The sequence below is a fragment of the Bidens hawaiensis genome, unplaced genomic scaffold, assembly GCF_021521415.1.
Source record: "Bidens hawaiensis isolate Kalapana, Puna unplaced genomic scaffold, B.hawaiensis_p1.1 tig00011471_1, whole genome shotgun sequence".
NCBI classification, from domain to species: domain Eukaryota; kingdom Viridiplantae; phylum Streptophyta; class Magnoliopsida; order Asterales; family Asteraceae; genus Bidens; species Bidens hawaiensis.
The window spans coordinates 436,448-459,319 of NW_027491896.1; the positions used below are offsets into that span (position 1 = coordinate 436,448).

At 40.0% G+C, this 22,872-nt stretch overlaps 1 protein-coding gene across 1 annotated transcript; it reads left to right on the forward strand.

Moving 5' to 3' along the window:
* Positions 1-12,303: 12,303 nt before the first annotated feature.
* On the forward strand, positions 12,304-14,553 carry LOC143538109 (glycerol-3-phosphate acyltransferase RAM2-like). Its single transcript, XM_077031733.1, has 2 exons — positions 12,304-12,942; positions 13,634-14,553. Exons 1-2 carry the CDS (start codon positions 12,304-12,306, stop codon positions 14,513-14,515), a joined length of 1,521 nt encoding a protein of 506 aa, XP_076887848.1. The 3' UTR covers positions 14,516-14,553.
* Positions 14,554-22,872: the final 8,319 nt, after the last annotated feature.

Consider the following 22,872-nt stretch of genomic DNA (forward strand, 5'->3'; position numbering starts at 1 on the left):
GCCACAGTAGGGTTTTGGAAGCCACGGTAAGCTACGGTGGCCACCGTAGCTTATGGTGGGCGAGACGCAGAAATTGTAACTGCCATTATAAATGAGTCACGGGACTGACGGGTGGTTCATGGGACAACCCTTAAGTGATTTAAGACCGTTAATAATCATTCATACAATCGGTTAATCTTGTGGAATTAGATGACTACGTTTACTCGTATTATTGTAGGTAAGAGAAGATAGAAGATGGAATTATGAGAACGTGGGCGAAAACGGTGAGGAAAACGGACTTGGAACAAAGAAATTATGAAGAAAACCGTAGGGTTTTGTTAGCCCATTGTCATGAACTAACACAAACAATCCCAACTTAGGAAGCCCGTTGGTAAACTAAAATACCAACTTAATTAGTTAGACGGTTGATTAACGAATATATATTTAACAGTTTTCCGAGCTCAGTTAAAGAAAGGAATTACGATAAACGGTGAACGCAAAAGGATCCAGGTGAGTTTCTAGCCCCATTTCATTGTTACGTTTTCGGGGTTGTGTGCATACTCGATGTGATTAGTTAATACACTTACCTTAAGTGGTAAGTGTATGCCTATTATGATATATGTGTTGATATAAAAGAATGCTTGATGGTACATGAACGATCTTTGGATATTGCATGTACTGTCTGGAGTTAGTTAGACAATATGATGGTTTATATATATGTGGTATATATAAGTATGTACGCTATAGAATATAATGAGGAAAGAAAGTATGCAAACACATAAATAAAAAGGAATTGACGGATATGAAGGAATTGACGGTAAAGGGTGGCAGACCCTAATAATATCTGTGAAGATGGGTGGCAGACCCTAATAATATCTGTGAAGATGGGTGGCAGACCTTAATAATATCTGTGAAGATGAGTGGCAGACCCTAATAATCTGTGAAGAAGGGTGGCAGACCCTGATAATTTCTGTGAGGATAGGGCGAAAGGCTCTTTAAAATATAGAAGTAAGTATATAAGAAAGATAAAATATGAAGTATGAAAGAAAGAAAGTATAAGAATAAGAATGAAGATATATACTTGCGTACGTATGAAAGAAAGAAAAGAAGGACAAGTATGTAATATAAGAACGTATTGTATGTTGATTGTATTAACTAGAACTCACTCAGCGTAGCTGACTTTTAGTATGCATGCAGTTGAGTAGGATGAGGCAGCTCGCTTGAGGGGAAAGCTTGGCACTAAATAAGAGGCTGGCATCGGAAGACTCAAGACGTGCTATGTTTTAATTACTTAGTTTTTTTGAAAGACAAGTTGTTGGTCTAAGACAAATTATGGATTTATGTAATCTTTTATGAAAGTTTTTATATTCCGCGTATGTTTTTATTAACTCTGATTCTTAGAACGATGTGAATGAGTAAATCCAACGTCCAAATATGAGGCACCGGTAACGGGGCCTTACAAGTTGGTATCAGAGCAAAGTTCGAGAGATTTGAGCATCCTACATGCTTAAACTAGAACAGAGAATAGGATTTAAATAAGAAAGGAAAGAATATGCCAGTCCAAGAATGTCATGTGTCGCTCAAGCAAGCTCAGTTAGGTAAAGCATATGATTGAATAAGGTATGTGAATACTAGGGATAGGATTAATTGATTGCTTGATTTGACTAACTGTTTAAAGTAGAACCGGCACAATTGGACTCAAAAGGGGAAGTGTATTAGACACGGAAAGTAACGTGATCAGCTAATCACAGCCGGCCACTGTTATTACCAGTTAGCCTTACTATCCTTGTACTAAACAGTTCCTTGAGTGATGATGTTCGTGTTTTTCCTTTTTTGAATACGATGGCTAGAATGGGAGAAAATGTGGGAGCTGGAGGTCACGCTGGACGTCGTGGCAGGCCTCGTCGTATCCAACGTCCTTCGGTTGAGACAGCTTCTAACCCCAGAGATGAGGGGAGCGCAGCTGGAGGAGGTCCGATCAACAATGAAGGGGTTCAACTGGATCCCGCAATTCAAGCAGCTATTGTTCAAGCTGTAGCCACTGCTGTGAAGAATATTACTCCTGGAGGGTCTGCTGGAAGTCAGGAAAGAACTACCAGAGGGGCAGGGGGTGATGGTGAGAGAAATGAGGAAGAAGAGAGGGAGGCCTCGAGTGGGATTAATTCTGGGAAAGCCGGAGACAGAAAAAGAGGCCGAGGCGGGTGCAACTATAAGTCCTTCAAAGGATGTACCCACCAAATCTGACTAGTTTGGGAGACGCCATCGCTACTCTTCAGTGAATAACCGCCATGGATAAAATTATCCGAATCAGCGAGTGTCGTCCTGACCAAGATGTCGGTTACGCCACCCAATCATTTGGTGATGAGGCGATGTACTGGTGGGAATCGGTTGAACACCGAAAGAGCCCCGAGGAAATCAAGGCTTTGAAGTGGGAGGATCTGAAGGAACTGGTTATGAAGAAATTCTGTGCTGACGCCGAGGTTGAGAGGGCGGAGATGAAGTTCCTAAACTTGAAGGCTGGAACAATGACACATCATGAGTATACCACCGAGTTCAATCGAATGTCTAGATGGTACCCGATATGGTCAACACTGATGCTAAGAGAATCAAGTGCTATGTGAGAGGGTTGCCACAGAAGATCCGCATGCTAGTCAGGACGAGTAAACCTGCTACTTTTGACTCTGCGGTCTAACTCGCAGAGATGGTTTACGAGGACCTGACTGCGGATGATGTGGTGGTGGTGGAAGAGAAGGAGAAGAAATAGACCGTTCCTGTCAAACGACCTGGTACTCAGTTGTGGAGTTCCAAAGATAAGAAGCAGAAGGTGTGGGAAAAGAAGTTGTGTAAGACTTGCGGTAAGATGCACGGTGGTGAATGCAAATGGGGCACCGGTTCTGATGTGTGCCATAAGTGTGGGAAATCTCATGGTGGAGAGTGCAGGCTAGGGTCAAATGCCTGTTACAAATGTGGAAAGGCGGGGCATTACGCTTATGAATGCAACGCCGAACCCACATGTTACAAGTGCGGGAAGAAGGGTCATATGGCCAGGGAATGTACTGAAGCGGGTAGCGGTGGAAAGAAAGATGCGGAGCCGACATGGCCGAAGACCAGAGCCTACATGCTGACTCAAGAAAAAGCCAAGAAGATTCCCGATGTCGTCACAAGTATGTTTCTAGTAAACGGTATTTCCGCTCCTGTATTGTTTGATTCAGGTGCGAAAAAAAGTTTCGTACCCACGCCCTTTAGTAAATTAGCTAAAATGAACTGTCGCCGAGTGTCTGAAACTTTTATAGTAGAAACCGCTAGTGACACTTCGGTTAAAATAATGAAAATGGTTAAGGACTGTAAGATAGAGTTAGAGGGACATGAGTTCCCTGCTACCTTGTACGTAATGACCTTAGGAGGGTTCGATGTGGTTTTGGGAATGGATTGGTTGTCTGAGTACGAAGCTCAGAAAGTGTGTAAGAGTAGGATAATAAGGTTAAAGTCCTTGGATGGTAGTGCGGTGACGGTTTATGGTGATAAGAAAATTTTTGGGCATAACGTCATTTCGATGATAAAAGCCGAGGGTTTGCTAAGGCGAGGGTGCGGTGCCTACCTGGTGTATCTTGTCAACGCTATGGCTAAGACAAAAGAAATGAAAGATGTTCCTGTCGTGCGCGACTACCCAGAAGTATTCCCAGAGGATCTTCCGGGGTTGCCACCGGAGCAAGAGATAGAATTCCAGATAGATTTAGTACCAGGAGCCCAGCCCGTCGCAAAGGCGCCGTACCGTCTAGCGCCGTCTGAGATGAAAGAATTAATGTCCCAACTGCAAGAACTCCTTGATAAGGGTTTTATTAGACCGAGTGTTTCCCCGTGGGGCGCGCCAGTATTGTTTGTGAAGAAGAAAGACGGAAGCATGAGAATGTGCATTGATTATCGCGAGTTGAATAAGCTTACGGTGAAGAATAGGTATCCTTTTCCAAGGATTGACGATCTATTTGACCAACTGCAAGGTTCAAGTTGGTTCTCACGAATAGATCTTAGATCAGGCTATCATCAACTAAAGGTGAAGGAGGCAAACATCCCTAAGATAGTGTTCCGAACGCGGTGTGGACACTACGAGTTCATCGTGATGTCATTCGGTCTAACAAATGCTCCTGCAGCATTTATGGACATGATGAATAGGGTGTGTCGGCCAATGTTGGATAAGTCAGTTATTGTCTTCATCGACGATATATTGATTTATTCAAAGAGCGAGTCTGATCATCCTGAGCATCTGAAAGAGGTATTGAAGACTCTGAAGAAAGAGAAATTGCATGCTAAGTTTTCGAAATGCGCGTTCTGGTTGCGAGAAGTGCAATTTCTAGGTCACGTGATTAATCCTGAAGGGATTACCGTGGACCCAGCTAAGGTTGAAGCGATAACTAACTAGAAGACTCCACAGAACCCGACTGATATACGAATCTTCTTAGGGTTAGCTGGCTACTATAGGAGATTCATCGAAGGTTTCTCCAAGATAGCCGCACCGTTGACCGGTGTGACCCGAAAGTCCATAGTATTCAGTTGGGGTAAGTTTCAAGAAGAAGCTTTTCAGGAGTTAAAGAAGAGACTCACGCAAGCTCCAATCCTTGCCTTACCCGATGGTGACGAGGATTTGGTTGTTTGTACGGATGCTTCGCACCGTGGTTAGGTTGCGTATTGATGCAAAGAGGAAAGGTGATAGCTTACGCGTCAAGACAGTTGAAAGTCCATGAGAGTACTTATCCGACGCACGATTTAGAGCTATCAGCTGTAGTGCATGCTCTTAAGATATGGAGACATTATCTGTATGGTACTAAGTGTACCATTTACTACGATCATAAGAGTTTGAAGTATTTCTTCGAGCAGAAGGAACTGAACATGAGGCAGAGAAGATGGTTAGAGTTGATAAAGGATTACGACTGCGACATTAAGTACTATCCTGGTAAAGCTAATGTGGTCGCTGATGTGCTAAGTCGTAAGAATGAGGAAGTCATTGCTACAGTGAAGTCGTACCAGTTGATTATGAATTCGAGCCTTTTTGAAGAAATCATCAAAGTGCAGTTAGAGGTGTTAGTAGATGAGGGGTTAGTGAAGAAAGAGAGAGTCTATGGCCAGCAATATGAGTTGATGGAAAACACTCATGGTGTTAAGACTAGATTTGACCGCATGTGGATCCCACGCCATGGAGATCTTAGAGGTCGAATCCTAGATGAAGCTCACAAGTCAAGATACTAGATTCATCCTGGAGCTACAAAGATGTATCAAGATTTGAAAAGAGACTACTGGTGGCCAGGAATGAAAAATGATGTGGTAGATTATGTTAGTAAGTGCTTAACTTGCTTACAAGTCAAAGCCGAACATCAGAAGCCTTATGGGAAAATGCAACCGCTTGAGATACCTGAGTGGAAATGGGAACACATCACCATGGATTTCATAACTAAGCTACCTCGTACAGCTAAGCACCATGATACCATATGGGTGATTGTGGACCGATTGACCAAGAGTGCTCACTTTCTGCCCATACGAGAGGCTATCTCGTCAGAAACGTTAGCAAGCTTGTTCATAAAAGAGGTTGTATCTAAACATGGAGTACCACTGTCAATCGTGTCTGATAGAGATACACGGTTTACTTCGAGGTTTTGGAAGAAGTTCCATGAAGCTATGGGACGAGATTAAACATCAGTACGGCGTATCATCCTCAAACCGATGGACAGTCCGAGAGGACGATCCAAACCCTTGAGGATATGCTACGTGCTTGTGTTTTAGATTTTGGTGGAAGTTGGGATGATCACCTGCATCTGGCAGAATTCTCCTACAACAATAGTTACCATTCAAGTATTGGTATGCCACCATTTGAGATGCTTTATGGAAGACGATGTAGGACTCCCGTGTGTTGGGGAGAGATTGGCCTGAAAGAAATGGGAAGTCTAGAAGTGGTTCAAGAGACATCTTCAAAGTTTGATCAGATTAAGGCAAGAATGAAAGCTGCTCAAGACAGACAAAAGTCGTATGCTGATAAGCGGCGACGACCGATTGAGTTTAACGTTGGCGACAATGTGATGTTCAAGGTCTCGCCTTGGAAGGGAATCATTCGATTCAGAAAGAGAGGAAAGTTGAGTCCAAGGTACATTGGACCGTTTAAGATTTTAGATCGCGTAGGTGAAGTAGCTTATAAGCTGGATTTACCTAATGAGTTAGAAGGAATTCATTCAACCTTCCATGTTTCTCATTTGAGGAAATGTCTAGCTGATAACACATCTCACATGCCACTGATGGATATTGAGGTGGATGAAAAGCTGAACTACATTGAGCAACCGATAGAAATTGTCGATCGCAAGGAGAAGCAACTTCGTCACAAGGTTATACCCTTAGTGAAGGTGATATGGAAGCACCGCAAGGGATCGGATGCCACTTGGGAGGCGGAGGATGAGATGCGCAAGTTTTACCCTAATATGTTCGTGTAATAGTTAGGTTTCGGGGACGAAACCTCTTTAAGGAGGGAAGACTTGTAACATCCCAAAATTTCAATAAATAATATTTTAAATATTCTCTCTTCGGATGGACAAGTTTACTTAAGATGGTAAATAAAATAATAATAAAGGATGGTAAGATAAGTAGGCTAATTAGATGGATTAAGCATGGACTAAAAAGGAAAGATGGGCATTAGGTCCATGGGCTTAAGGGAGAATAAATACCCCTTAAACCCTAAATCTTTCCATTTTTATCCATCTTATTCTCTTTCTACACCTAAAACACACACTTAAGCCAAATATTCCCTCCCTAGCCGTCGGCCACCATCCAAGTCCACAACCAAGCATCATAACTTAAGATCTTCCATCATACAAGCAAGATAACAAGTCGAAGATCGTATATCAAGCTAGCCGTGACTTAGTAACGATAAAAGGTATGTTCTTGATCTTAAAGCTTGCATTTTTAGAAACGACTAGCCATGAAACTTGAGCATAAACTAGATCGGGTCTAGACAAAGCATAATGTTTCAAACTTGATGATTTAAAATGGACATAAAGGATTCAAAGTTATATACGGTTCATCAAGAAAACCCTAGATCTAGCTTAATGGACATTTTTATGGTTAAAGGTTCGAGATTTATGCTAAAAACGGGTTAGGACTTGGCAATGGGGCGATAACGAGCGTAGGACGGGTTAGGAGGTTGGGTTTTGGGTGATTAAAGGTGTGTTTACGAGTCGTTAACCGTTGTTGAGCCTTAATGTATTATGGATAAGAATGATACAAACTGAGAACATCAGACCTGGAAGTTCTCGACCAGCATGCAGTCAACAAGAGTTCTCGGCCACGAGATCTCTTCCTTGGAGTTCTCGGTGACCTTATGTTCTCGGTCAAGGTTCTCGGCCGAAAACAGGAGTTCTCGGTCAACGATTTCGGCCAAATAAGAGTTCTTTGCCTTGGGTTCTCGGCCACACCGTTCTCGGTTGGGCCTTGGGGCAGAATCCAGTGGGCCTGAATTAACTAAATCCATAAAAGATAAGCCCACATCTAACATAAGATAAACTAGCCCATTGTCATGAACTAACACAAACAAGCCCAACTTAGGAAGCCCGTTGGTAAACTAAAATACCAACTTAATTAGTTAGACGGTTGATTAACGAATATATATTTAACAGTTAGCCGAGCTAAGTTAAAGAAAGGAATTACGATAAACGGCGAACGCAACAGGATCCAGGTGAGTTTCTAGCCCCCATTTCCTTGTTATGTTTTCGGGGCTGTGTGCATACACGATGTGATTAGTTATTACACTTACCTTAAGTGGTAAGTGTATGCCTATTATGATATATGTGTTATATAAAAGAATGCTTGACGGTACATGAACGATCTTCGGATATTGCATGTTAGTCTGGAGTTAGTTAGACGATATGATTGTTTATATATATATATATGTGGTATATATAAGTATGTACGCTATAGAATATAATGATGAAAGAAAGTATGTAAACACATAAATGAAAAGGAATTTACGGATATGAAGGAATTGACGGTAAAGGGTGACAGACCCTAATAATATCTGTGAAGATGGGTGGCAGACCCTAATAATATCTGTGAAGATGGGTGGCAGACCCTAATAATATCTGTGAAGAAGGGTGGCAGACCCTAATAATTTCTTTGAGGATAGGGCGAAAGGCTCTTTAAAACATAGAAGTAAGTATATTAGAAAGATAAAATATGAAGTATGAAAGAAAGAAAGTATAAGAATAAGAATGAGGATAGGGCGAAGTTATGAACAGGCGAAGTTATGAACAGGCGAAGTTATGGCCAGGCGAAGTTAGCAGCCAGGTGAAGTTATGGCCAGGTGAAGTTAGCAGCCAGGTGAAGTTATGGCCAGGTGAAGTTAGCAGCCAGGTGAAGATAAAAAAAAAAAAAAAAAAAAAAAAAAAAAAAAAAAAATTGTTTGGAGTTTTCGTCTGTATGGCCAGGTGTACACGATTATTGTGAGACCGAAGATATTGTTCCGTCAATGAGTGAAACTTGTTATCTCTTGGTCTTACGTGTGAACAAATACGTGTCAACTCTGGATTTGAATTTAAGGTTGTGAATGGGATATTGATTGAAACTGGATATTGACACATATTTGGGTGTTTGTGGGCAATGAAATTGTTGTTGTTCGAGGTTGACCAACTGAAAAAAGTCAAATTGAACTGAAGGCTTTCGTCATTACTGGATTGCGGTCAGAGCATATTATTTATGTTATTTTCAAGGCGTTCGAGAATTGGATCCTGAAACATGATGCTTATTTATTAGAGTGAAAATTTTGGAACAAGTTGGATTTAATCGGGAACTAAAGTGTTTATGTTCTTGATCGTTATCCCTGGTGATTGAAGATGCTTCGGATTAATTAATGGTCATGTGTTAGATTCTGTCAAGGTGGTTTTTTGATGAAATTGATCACTTGATGTTGAGTAGTTGAAGATTAAACCTTATTGTATGCCGACGAGTTGGTGAAGTTGTGGAGGACGCCCAACTTCACGTGTTGGTGAAGTCAGATGGACTCACGTGATTGGTTGAGATGATCTATTGGCACGAGGATGCATTCATTTCAAAGACCTCAATCGTTATATTCGGAGAAGCTTACACTGAAGGGGAGATCTGATATGGAAGACGCTGGGTGATTGGTAGATTTGTGAAGCTACAGGACAGTTTCAGACACGGTTGGTTGAAGAGCAAACATAAGATCATCAGTTAAGAGGGAGTCTGTTGGTACATGTTTTGAAACAGATGATCTTTTGTGTTTGTTAGAATTGAGAGCAACGGTCAAAGGGGAGACTGTTGGTGCATTTTGTGACCGTCGCTATGCAATTTAGACCAGCGGAACGCCACAGGCGAAGTTAGCACAACTTCGCCTTAGGCGAAGTTAGAACAACTTCGCCAACGGCGAAGTTGTAACAACTTCTGCCTTAGGCGAAATTATCACAACTTCGCCATAGGCGAAGTTAGGAACAACTTCGCCTGCTGGCCCAAGCCCAAGCCCGAGAAGATGTTTTGTCTATATATATGTGTGTCTTGTTTAGGTTTTGTATCCAGAAAATAAGATCAATTGTGTTATAGTTCATTTGTCTAGAGAGTAAAAGAGAGGAAGTGTCGTGAGGGACGACCCGAGGTAGAGCTCACCTCGGGTCGGACGTGTTTCTGTTTATGTTACAGTATGTAACGTGTTTTGATTATTATAAAGAATCTGCAGATTTGTTTATTTGTTCTTGTATTTGTTCGTATATTTGTTCGTGTACGTGTTTGTGTTCTTCGTCTTGTACACCATTAACGAGTCTAGGAGGATTCCGCACTCCTAGACCTCGTGCGGATCTCGTATCGATCGGCGACGTCCCCGGGGGGACCTACATTAAAGCTCGGAGTTCTAAATTTTGAGTATCTCTTACACACTCCATGGTACTAGAGTTATGATCTAACAGGCGGAGACAACGGGCGAAGGCTTACCGGAGAAGAAGGGTTGAGGGGTGGGGGTGGGTTGTTAGAGAAGGAAAAAAAATGGTTTATATTAAATAGAATTTTTGTTTTGTCTCCACAACTTAAGAAAATAACAATTTTTGTCCTAAAACTAATCAGGCAAGTCTTCGTTAAGAAAAACCTTGGTGAAGACCAATATACTTAAAGTTAAAATCAACCCACGGAGTTTTCTTAGACTCTCCGTTATGCTTCGCCGTGGAGGGCGACCTTGGGGAGCAGAGGGCGCTCAACACCATAGCGGGGCGCAGTTTGGTCAAGGGCAGGGTTGTGCCCGGCCTTCCAACGGCCGGCGAGGATGGAAAAAATAAGGTCCCCCCCCCCCCAATGGCTATATATAAACGGCTATTTAAAAAAAACTAATTATTTTCTATATAAATACCAAACCATTTTATCAATTTTTACTCAAACAAATGCCAAATTTCACTCAAATAAACCCTCAAATTTCACTATAAAAATCTCTCAACTCTCTACCATGAATCTTTTCTTAAATTTCACAAGCTCGAGCTCAAACCCGAACCCAAATCCAAACCCAAACCCGAACTCAAACCCGTGGTATCCGGCTCAAATGTGTTGGGCTAGTATGCTCGCAAACAACAATGACCCTACCAACCCTTTCTATGCCAACCAGCATCTACCCGTAATGCCTCCAACTGTACAACCGTTTCCCAACGATTTGTTGAATCGAATGCCAATGCCGTTTATGCCTCCGCCACCCCAAACCCAAACATCCCAAACCCCAATAGCCAAAACCCAAGTAGACGAAACGCAAGTTAGTCGCATACGAAGCCATAAAAAGAAGGTTGATGCATGTCAAACACCCACCGAAAAGGATGACATGAAAAAGTGGAAAGACGATGAGGAAGGGATCTTCGTCTAGAACGACATCCTTGATGAGTTCCGACGTGAGCGCGCGGTTTAACAACTTGGAGCTTGCACTTAAAAGGTTTAGCGTGGACAAAAAACACTCAAAAAATGAATTCACGATAATACACGAAGAAAAAAAGCGATGCATGCGGAATACAAAGCCGTGCATGAAGAAAGAAAGAAGACTAAATCGGAGCGGCAACGAGAAAACGATTGCAAGCTCCTTGCATCTAGATCCGACCACGCAGGCGTTTTTGGAGAAAAAAAGCAAGGATAATGGCAAAATACACAAACGAGGACGAGGACGCCGAATATTAGTTCTATTTTTTTTTTATTTTTTTTCTATTTGTACATTTTTTTATGTTTTTTAGTTTAATTTAGTTTGATTTTTATTATATTTTAAGTTTAATAAATTGGTTGGTTTTTAAAGTTTATAAAAAAATTAATGGGCTTCGAAGCCCCCTCACCATAGAGGGGCATCTTTGGGATGGGGTTTCGAAGCCCCTAGTGTCTACGTGACGCTGACGTGGCATTGGGGAGGGGCTTCTAAGAAGGGCCGGACTAGGGGTGTGGCTGGGTAGTCGACGGCCACAGGCCCGACACTCCGTGTGGCCCGAAAAAAATTAGAATTTTTTTTATGTATTTTTATAAAAAAATATTATGTATAATTAATATTTCAACATAATTTATAACCACTAGCTTGGTCTAGTGGTAAAGAGTTATGACATCTAACCAAGAGGTTGTGGATTTTAGTATTAGTTGAGACATTTTTATGTTTATTTTTATACACAAGTTTTTTACATAACTCAAATCATAATCAAGTAGATTGTTAGCCCACTTAAAATTAAATTTAAAAAAAAAATGTTTTTTTACTTAAGGCCTAAAAAATTTTCGCTTTTGACCAAAAAAAAATTCGTCTATTCGAAGCCGGCCCTGCTTCGAAGCCCCACCATAGAGGATAGCCTTAAGTTATGAAATGTTATTAATGTCGATCCATAAAACTAAAAGCATTAATATGGAAAAACTGAAACTACAATTAAATCCATATTAGAGGGTTGATGCTATTTCTACGGCACCCCTAAACGTAGACGACTGTCCTACGAATCATTAAACGGCGGTTTGAAAATTAAGGATACCCTATTTTCACATCCTAACCTTTAAACGGCTGTTTGATTAATAAAAATTGATCGTTCGTAAAACTTAGTTACATTAGATGGTGGACCTGTGGTTAGCGCCTACAGCAACTCAAACCTCCTGGATTATTTTCATTTATTTTGTCTTGTGTTTATTGAGTTCTACCTAAATCTAATGACTTTTATAATTGGCTTATTTGACATGTGGTATATACTATAATATTCAAAACATCAATATTTATTTTAATATTAAATCAATATCCCCACAAGGCCACAACACTATAAATACTACTAAGGAGGCTCAAACTAATGCACTCTCATTATCACAATGGCCGGCAACCACAAGACTTCTGAGCACTCTTGTGAGTTTCCGGTAATCTCAACTTGCGAAGCATATGGCCGAAACAACCAGACGGTGGTTTCGGACTTGGACGGAACCTTGCTACGGGGGCGTAGTTCATTTCCCTATTTTGCGCTTGTAGCTTTTGAAATTGGAGGACCCTTAAGACTCCTCTTCTTACTTCTAGCTTCCCCCATCGCCGGAATTCTCTATTATTTCATCTCTGAATCCGGTGGTATTCGTGTTCTAATATTTGCCACTATGGTGGGAATGAAGGTTTCGGACATCGAGTCCGTGGCACGTGTGGTCTTGCCTAAGTTTTACTCCAATGACATGCACCCGGAGGCGTGGCGTGTGTTCTCGGCCTGTGGGACACGGTGTGTGTTGACCGCGAACCCGAGGGTAATGGTGGAGCCGTTTTTGAAGGAGTTTCTGGATGCAGACTTGGTGTTGGGGACGGAGATTGATAGCTGGAAAGGAATAGCTACCGGACTGGTGAAAACACCCGGAGTGCTCGTCGGAAGTAATAAGGCTGACGCCCTTTTGAAGGCGTTTAAAGACACATCACTACCGGAGTTGGCACTTGGTTACCGAGAAACTGATAACCCGTATATGAAATTATGCAAGGTCATATAAGATTAGTTAAAACAAATTTCTTTTATTTTTTATCTCTCATTTTTTTTGTGTCAAAAAGTATTAAAAGCATCTAAAATCGGTAAGAGCTATTTGCCATATCCAAAAAAACATTGTTCAAAAGACTGGTTTTTTCTTCGTTGTTAACTAGTATAGTGTAAAGGCAGCGTTGAAAGCTCAAACTTGCCTCGTCAACTAGCAAGAACTTGAGCGTAAGCTAAACTGGTTTCGAGTTTTATTTTAAAGCTTGAGCTTCACTTTTATGTAGATTTTTATACTCAAGCCCAATTCATGTTTGGATTGCTTATTTCTTATTATATAAATAAATTTATAAGATTATATTTAGTTACAAATATTGTTAATTTTGTCATGATATATTTTAATTATATATAGTAATAACTAGTTCATAAAAATATAAATTTAGTATGTTATAGGAGAATACATAACTAACGAGTTGTTTTAGACTTGCATCCGTTCGGAATAATTTATTAAACTACAGTAGTTTATTTCTAACTGAGTCCATTATATATATAAAAAAAAGTAAAGTCAAGAGAGAAACACACACACACAATTAAATGAGTCTATAAAGATATATATAATTGATGTACATTTATTGATTTGAGGCTCACCTATGCATTCAATTGTCTCGTAGTATCTATAACTAGTTTCGTTTTCTCAACCTCAGGAAAGTTACATAGTACCACCAGCAACCGCGGAGGTAAAGGCGGTGGCGATTGACAAATTACCAAAACCAGTGGTGTTTCACGACGGCAGACTAGTCCAGAAACCCACCCCACTCAAGGCCCTCATCACCATTCTTTGGATCCCATTAGGTTTCCTCCTCGCATGCCTACGTATAGCCGCGGGCGCACTCCCTATGCGGTTCGCTTACTATGCTATATGGGCACTTGGTGTGCGAGTTTACATTAAAGGAACACCACCTCCTCCTCCTGCCAAGAAGTCAAAAGGTCAAACCGGAGTCCTCTTCGTGTGCTCCCACCGCACACTTCTTGACCCGGTTTTCCTCTCCGTCGCACTCGGACGACGCATTCCAGCCGTCACCTACTCCTTATCAAGGGTCTCTGAGATCCTCTCCCCAATTAAAACGGTCCGGTTAACTAGAGACCGAAAAACCGATGCCAACATGATCAAGAAGCTTCTAGAAAAAGGCGATTTGGTTATATGCCCAGAAGGAACCACATGCAGAGAACCATTTTTGCTACGGTTTTCAGCTTTGTTTGCCGAACTTACTAACGAGCTGGTTCCGGTGGCAATGTCGAACAAGATGAGCATGTTTTACGGCACCACTGCAAGAGGGTGGAAAGGGATGGATTCATTTTACTTTTTTATGAACCCTAGTCCGGTTTATGAAGTTACCTTTTTAGAGAAGTTACCTTATGAATTAACTTGTGCTAGTGGAAAATCGAGCCACGAAGTCGCTAACAATATTCAGCGAATGATCGCGGCTAGTTTGTCTTACGAGTGTACAAATCTTACGAGGAAAGATAAGTACAAGATGTTGGTCGGAAAAGATGGGACCACGGATATCAGCAAACCTAAAGACTAAAGTTGCACGGGTACGTGTTAGGAATTGGATGGTAATATTTTGTTTATTGGTAATGAAATAGATATGTTGTACCAAACTTACATTTAAAACCAAGTTATGTATCATGATTAAACTATCTGGTATATATATGCATAATAGGATATTGTGAACTTAAGCTAGTTACTTTATTTAATAAAGAATAAAACCATCCATCTGTAGGAAATAGTAAGTGTCGTAATATTGTGACAAATATAATATAATGAGGGAGGGTGACAACCTGAATAAAATTTTGGCACTAAGTGTGAGATGGCCGAAAATGAGTAAAAAATTGATTGAAAGAAATTGCGAACGAACGGGAAGATTTTAAAATACTAGATATAAACATCGACCACCTCATAAGATTGGCCAGTGAAAGGGTCGCGTTTTTAAACGACTCGGGTCGTAGTTTTAAATTACTATGTAATGTTATTGGTTATTTAATAAAAAAAATGTTTATATAAAAATAAGAATATGATGTGATAATGAACTAACATGATAAAATTAAACTAAATGATACTTAAGATATATTGAAAGAGATTGAAAAATCATACCCAAATCAGTTACACAATTATATATATATTTAAAAAGCATTCACAACTTCTCTCACAGTGACAATTGTTCATTCAATTCACAACTTATAATGCTATAAGTACTTACTTTCAATACACACCTATACATACAATCAATACATACATACATTACACACATAGTTCTGTACTTATCATCATTTGGGAGCCGATCTTTACACGTGGGGGTGATTTGTGCGACAGATGAACTGTCTCTAAGCCTATGATGATTTTTTATCGTTGCCGGGTTTCGATTCCAAACCCTTGGTGGCGGTGGGCTGCTGTGGTTGACCATTAAATCCTGTCGATTCCACCCTCTTCAACAGCCGCCATCGTGAACATGTACAACTATACAAGGTAATCCTGGTTTCTGTAAATTATACCAAAATGGCCTTTAAAATTTGTATTTAATGCTACATACATTTCCATGCATTAATACTTATGTATTGTATATTGCTGATGTCAGATTTCATTTAGGCAGCTAATATCTAAAAGCTTTTTGTGGTCAGACGCGTTGCCGGGATCCGACTCGGAACCCTTGCTGGCAACGTAGTGATGGTTTCTGGCGTTGGTGTGTTGGTTATCTGGCCGTCGTCGGCTTCGTTGTTGTTGTAGGAATTTTAAGTCGCATGTGTATTCCGTTGACAGATTCCGATTCGAACCCTTGCTGGCAACGTAGTGATGGTTTCTGGCGTTGGTGTGTTGGTTATCTGGCCATCGTCGGCTTCGTTGTTGTTGTAGGAATTTTAAGTCGCATGTGTATTCCGTTGACAGATTCCGATTCGAACCCTTGATGGCGGCGACGACATGACGGTGATGAAACCCTAACAGAGAAATCCAGTATATAGAGGTTTTAAATCTCATATAAAAGGTAAACTAACATCCTCCGATCTTCACTTTATTCAAGAATATTTTTATAGTAGTTGTAGTTAAGGTTTGTTTAGAAGAGTGCTAATTTTTATAATGCCTTTGTTGAATATGTTTATGTTATTTTATTCGACTATTGTGTTAGGACTTAGTATTTATGATTTGAATATGTCAAATTTTTGTTAAAAAGTTATTTGTTGTTTTTAGGCCGGTAATATAATCATGTTACGGTTGGAGAAATATGGTGCTTCATTTTCTAATGCCTCCATCCATGCTCATGTCACGTTTATCACAAAAAAAAAATAAACAGGGGCGCCCGCGGCAGCGCGCGGGTCATAAACCTTGTATATGTTAAAAAGAAAATCTTCTTTGTGAGGGCTTTTCACTATTCATCTATGTTTGGTAATTTGATGCATATGGTACAACATATGGAAGCTTCATGTTACTTTACATGTGGTATTCTCAATTTGTCCTGTCTATATGCCCCTCATTATTATCATCATCATCAATCTAACGCTTGAAGAAGCGATTCCAACTAATCGATTCTACCCGGTAAAATAGCGATTCCAACATACTTTTTCATCATCGACTTTGCGAACACATCAATTTGGGGATCCGGCGAGAGATTCAGGGTGGAAGCGGTGGGTTAAGGAAGCATGCATAGGTCCAATACCTACTGCGTACGATTGCCTAATCATTCGTTACATTGTTCTTTATCAATCTTTTTGTAATCGTTCTGTTCTGATTTTGCCATCTGATTCTAAGTGACTTTTTGATTGATCTTTGTAATAAGAAAGCTATAAACATCCAAGTTAGCTTTGATTTATAGCTAACTGTTTGAAGCTGTTTACGATTCTTATGGATGTTTTTGTTTGGGAGCTCTGTTTTCTATTTCTCAATGGTGTATGGTCGATTATTACCGAGCAACCCTAAACCCTAACGAACTGTTTGTTGAATGTTGTTGTTAGTTTATCAATAGGAACAATAGGATAGGCAAATGGTGGAGAATAAGGTTGTGGTATTAACTAAAAAGTAATTTATCACTAAACCCAAAGTAAATAAATTAGAACCGAGGAATCTTAGAGACTGTATTAACTAAACCACACTTTCCGAAAATGTTCAGCACAATTAAACACCATACTGAATGCATACTTTCATAATTTATTCGCACTATGGTAGTTAACTTTCTGATGAAAGTGTCTTTGTGTGTTCTGCAGATTGGGTTATGTACCAGCTCTTCCTTTTATAATGTCCAGTAAGTTGATACTCATGTTCATCATTCTACATGCATGTATCAAAAACATTTGTTAAGATTCATAAAAGTTGAATAAAGAACCTGATTAATAATGGGGTAATAAAATAAATAATATTCTGTTGATTTTTTTTCATCTTTATTATGTTGATTTCTGATAGTGACTTCGTGCTTGCTTCTTTAGGTTGCAATATTTCATAATAGGTCGTATCTATCTTTAAGAGACATTTTTGAGAGATTGGATTTAACAAGGTAGTAAAACAATATTGAATGCCCTGTTAACAGTAGTTGAATTATCATGTTAAATTAGTCTAATCACATTCAAAATTTATAATATGTTACGACCTCAATATTGATTTGTTATATGTGCATGCAGACAAGAGCACCTTTCACCTTTTAGACATCTAATCTCAAATATAATTTCAGTGGTCACTGTAGGCAAAGATTTTCTTAAAGAAAGATGGTTGAATCCAGGAAACATGTATTTACAGATCTTGATGCATGCAATTATCAAGTGAGTTATGAATTCTGGATTTGTTTCAATTTATTTTGATAAACTACGTTATATGTGTGATTCAGGTACCACCTATTAAGGACATTTGTGGTAGATGTGTGTCAGGCTGAAACGTGTCAAAATGTGTCCGGGCTGAAACGTGCCAAAATGCATGTGTTCGGGCTGAAACGGGCCAAAATGTGTTTCAGCTGAAACTGATCGAAGTGTATGTCCAAAAATGGATAATTTTCTGTACGATTCATATTGCCAGCAAAAACCATTTTGCCCCCTTTTCTTTTTAAAAAAACAAATTATTTGATTTCGTTTATGTTGTATTCATGTCAAAGTTGTTCAAAAACTTTGAATTGCAAAATTGTCCACGGACAAATTCCTGGCCATGTTTGAATCCAAGAATCTGTCGTGTTGAATTTTCTGAGCACCCGAACATCTAATGCATTTGACGCATGCCCGCTGCATCGCGCGGGTACGAATACTAGTTACCTCTAAAATATATTCTCCTTCCTTGTTTAGTTAAATGTGCAATTAGTAAAGTTGTTTATTATTTCCTTTTTCTTTTCAATGTAAACGTGTATATGTATTGGGTATGTTGATGAATGAAATCAATTGACTGATTACCAATTTCTTCATGGTATTAGAGCATACACATACAAAAGAAAACAAAAAAAAACCCTAAAAGCCGTTGTCTCACATGGCGCCTGAAAACCTGAAAAATCCAAAGCCGATGGTGAAGCAATCGATCATCAATCACCATGCTACATCCACGCTTCCGACTACCCAAAGCAGTTACATGTGAATGATGTTCTCACAGATAATAATTACAACGACTGGGCACAAGAAATGACTAATTTCTTGTTCGCCAAGAACAAAATTGGTTTCGTTGATGGTTCAATCAAGAAACCAAAAAGCAATTCAACCCTCTGTATGCCTTGGATGCGGGCTGATGCAATGATAAAAGGGTGGTTAACTACCACTATGGAGAATGATATACGCAACAGTGTCAAGTGTAATAATACTGCATGCGAAATATGGACCAATTTGCAAGAGGTTTGGAAAGAAGAGTACTCCGAGAGCATATGAGTTGAAGCAATCTCTCACAGTAACACAACAAGATGGCACTTTTGTAACAGCATATTTCACTAAATTAAAGGGGTTATGGGATGAGATAGAATCTGTTTTACCACCCCTCATTTCACTTGTGATGGTTGTTTGTGCGGAATACGTAAGAAGCTTTTCGACCTCAAACAAAAGGAGAGGTTATATGAGTTCTTAATGGGACTCGATGCAGAATTCTCCGTTATTTGAACACAAATATTGGCTGTGCAGTCTACGCCGAATCTTAATGTTGCATTTCACCTAGTTTATGAAGATGAGCAGCAACGACAAATCACCATTCCAAAGAAACCGAGCAAGGAGGCTGCAGCCTTTCAAGCTTCCTTTCCTTGACGTGAGGTAAACCAACAGAAAAGAGGATCACAGAAAAATGAAAAACTAGGATCGTGTGATAAGACTGATCACTGTACCTTTTGTGGAAGAGACGGTCATAATCGGGAAGGCTGTTTCAAACGAATAGGGTACCCCGAATGGTGGCTGGGAAAAGGAAAGAAGGAAAAAATAAAACCGAAGGCTGCTCTTGCAGAAACGAAAGTTGCTCCTGCAGAACCAAACTCGAGTCCAATACCGGGCTTGACTGAAGACCAATACAAGATTTTCCTGAAACATTTTGGTGAAAGCAGTACCTCTTCAGAAAATGAGGCCTATCCTATGGCCAACATGACAGGTATATTCAATCCAAAATACAATTGGGTGGTTGACTCAGGAGCCACCGAACATATTACTTGTCACGGAGATTTACTTGTTAATCTCATCATGGGTAATTTTGAAGCACCGGTCACCATTCCCAACGGAGACGCCATCCCTGTCAAAGGGAGAGGCGAGCTCTTGTTGAGAAACAGTGTTAAAATAAAAGGGGTTCTTTTTGTTCCTAAATTTAAATGTAACCTTTTGTCTGTTCGTCGATTATCAAAAGAACTACACTGTGATGTCACGTTCTTCCCTGATTTCTTTGTAATGCAGAGTTTGAAGTCCAGGGCCTTGATTGGAGCGGGTAGGTGCAGCGAAGGTCTTTATCGTATGGGGGGATAATAAAAGAATGAAGGAAAGCTATGGCAGTTGATGTTGGAATGTGGCATAAGCGGCTGGGGCATACTTCTGATGTTAAACTGTCACAAGTTAATTTTCTGAAAGGTGTGTCTTTTGGTATTGAAAACAAAAATTGTGATTCTTGTGTTAAAGCCAAGTTTACTAGACTCCCATTTCTAGTCAGTTTTACAAAGACAAGTGAAAGTTTTGATTTGGTGCATTGTGACATTTGGGGTGGCTATAGAACACCTTATTTATCTCATGCTCATTATTTTTTAACTATAGTTGATGATTATAGTATGGCGGTTTGGTTGTATTTGCTTAAACAAAAACGTGAGGTCAGTAGTTGTTTGATAAGTTTCTGTAAAATGGTTGAAACCCAACTTAGCAACCGGTAAAACGTATTAGAAGTGATAATGGAGGTTAGTTCACGTCTAACTACATGCAAAATTTTTACATCGAAAAGGGCATTATTTCAGAATCAACATGCCCTCATACCTCCCATTAAAATGGGGTGGTTGAGCGAAAACATCGGCATCTCCTCGAGATTGCACGGGCTTTGCGTTTTGAAGCGAAGCTACCAACATGATTCTGGGTGGAGTGTGTATTGATCGCTACGTATATCATTAATCGTTTTCCATCTCCGGTCATAAATGATAAAACACCATATGAAATGTTGTTTAATAAAATACCCGATGATGATCACATGAGAACCTTTGGTTGCCTTGCATATTACCGGAACGCGGACATAAAAGGTGACAAATTCGAACCAAGAGGAAAACCAGGAATATTCTTGGGATATCCTCATGGGACAAAAGGATACAAGGTTTATGACCTAGAAAAAAGGAAGATGATTGTATCCAGAGATATAAGATTCATGGAAGACATGTTTCCTTTTGATAATGTTGACCTGAAAGAAACTCAAGAAGAAAGTGGGATTTTCGCCTATCCATACGAACCAACTGAGAACCAACAAACAGAAGATATATACTTACGTACGTATGAAAGAAAGAAAAGAAGGACAAGTACGTAATATAAGAACGTATTGTATGTTGATTGTATTAACTAGAACTCACTCAGCGTAGCTGACTTTTAGTATGCACGCAGGTGAGTAGGATGAGGCAGCTCGCTTGAGGGGAACGCGTGGCACTAAATAAGAGGCTGGCATCGGAAGACTCAAGACGTGCTATGTTTTAATTACTTAGTTTTTTTGAAAGACAAGTTGTTGGTTTAAGACAAATTATGGATTTATGTAATCTTTTATGAAAGTTTTTATATTCCGCGTATGTTTTTATTAACTCTGATTCTTAGAACGATGTGAATGAGTAAATCCAACGTCCAAATGTGAGGCACCGGTAATGGGGCCTTACATTGTGTCTGATACTGTTTATAGGAGTGTGCAAAAAACCGAAAAAAAACAATTTGAAACCGAAAAAACCGAACAAAGACCGACGGTTTGGTTTTATGTTTTTATAAAAACCGAACTATGTAACATCCTAAAATTTTTATATTGATAAATAAAAGAAAGTTATGTTTAGTAATTTCACGTTTTAGTTATTTAATGTCGAGTAAGGAACGGGTCTTGGGCTTAGTTATTTTATGAACTCGGCCTGTCTCAACCCGTAGGAAGCCAACCCGAGCCTAACCAAACCCGTAGTATATAAACGAAAGTTCTTGACACTTCCACCATTTTCACCATCTTCCTTCACTTACACCCACCCAAACACTCTCATTTCTAGAGAGAGAAGCTAGAGAGAGAAAGTTCTCAAATCACAAATCCGAGTCCACAATCTTGTTCCTAATCGTTTTTGGTAAGTCCCTCTCGAAAATCATCCGTTTTCATAACCATTTCCGACCTCAAATCGAGCAAAAACTCCCATTTTCGTAACTTGAGTTTTCGGGTCAAAAACCGCCTTGTTTTGGTGTCAAAATGCAAGCTTTTGTGTTTAAAAGTACTAGGAATCGATAGCCCTTTCAATCCCGAGCATTTCCATGTCAAAAACTTCGATTTTGGGTCAAAAATCTGGAAAATCTGGAAAACCCGTGGGTTTCTCCGTCGCCCAGCTTGAAGGAGTCGAATCAGACTCATTCGATCGAACCAGTCGATCGAATCAGTCCATTCGATCGAATGCGTAGATCGAACAAGTCCAGTCGACCGAATAGGGAAGCAACCGAATGGTCTCCAACTCATTCGATCGAATGAGTTTTGTATTCGATCGAATGAGTGTTGTATTCGATCGAACGTGTTCCTGTTTGATCGAACGTGTTGTATTCGATCGAACGTGTTCCTGTTTGATCGAACGTGTTCCTATTCGATCGAACGTGTTCCTATTCGATCGAACGTGTCCCTATTCGACCGAATCAAGCCAGAACCAAGCTGTTTCCAAGTTCGCCTAAGGTTTAACTTCGCCTGAAGTGAAGTTCGTTTATAAAATAAATTAAAAACCTAATGGAAAATGTGTTAAGGCAGTTATCGAAAATAAAATTTTTCCAAGCTGACCTGGCAGCTTAACCCCAGCCAGGGGCTCTGCCCCTTGGACCCCGCTAGGGGCTGCCGCCCCTAGAACCCCGCTACCAGGGGCGCTGCCCCCGGACCCCCGTTCGTTGTGGGTCATATAAAGATAGAAACGCAACATAAGTAGTAGTAGCTAATTGATACGTGTAAATATTATACAGTTAGCCGTGCGCAGCTCAAGAGGGGAATAACTATTAACGGAGAGCGTAACAGTATTCAGGTGAGTTTCTAGCCCCATTTATGTGTTATGTTTTCGGGGCTGTGTGCATACTCGATGTGTTGTTAATACATTTATCCTAAGTGATAAGTGTATGCCATATGTGATATATGTGATGGATATGAATGGTTGCTTGTCGGTACGCGAACGATCTTCGGATATTGCGCGTACTGTCAGGTCAAAAATAAAGGTACGAATATTATACATCGAAGATGCATGAACATTACAAATGAATACCTGTCGGGGCGTGAACGATCTTCGGATATTGC

Bases quoted from the DNA above. Each gene is read 5' to 3' on its own strand.
- LOC143538109 (XM_077031733.1), top strand. From the start codon at position 12,304: ATGGCCGGCAACCACAAGACTTCTGAGCACTCTTGTGAGTTTCCGGTA. The intron at 12,943-13,633 runs GTCATATAAGAT...TCTCAACCTCAG, and splicing joins CGTATATGAAATTATGCAAG to GAAAGTTACATAGTACCACC.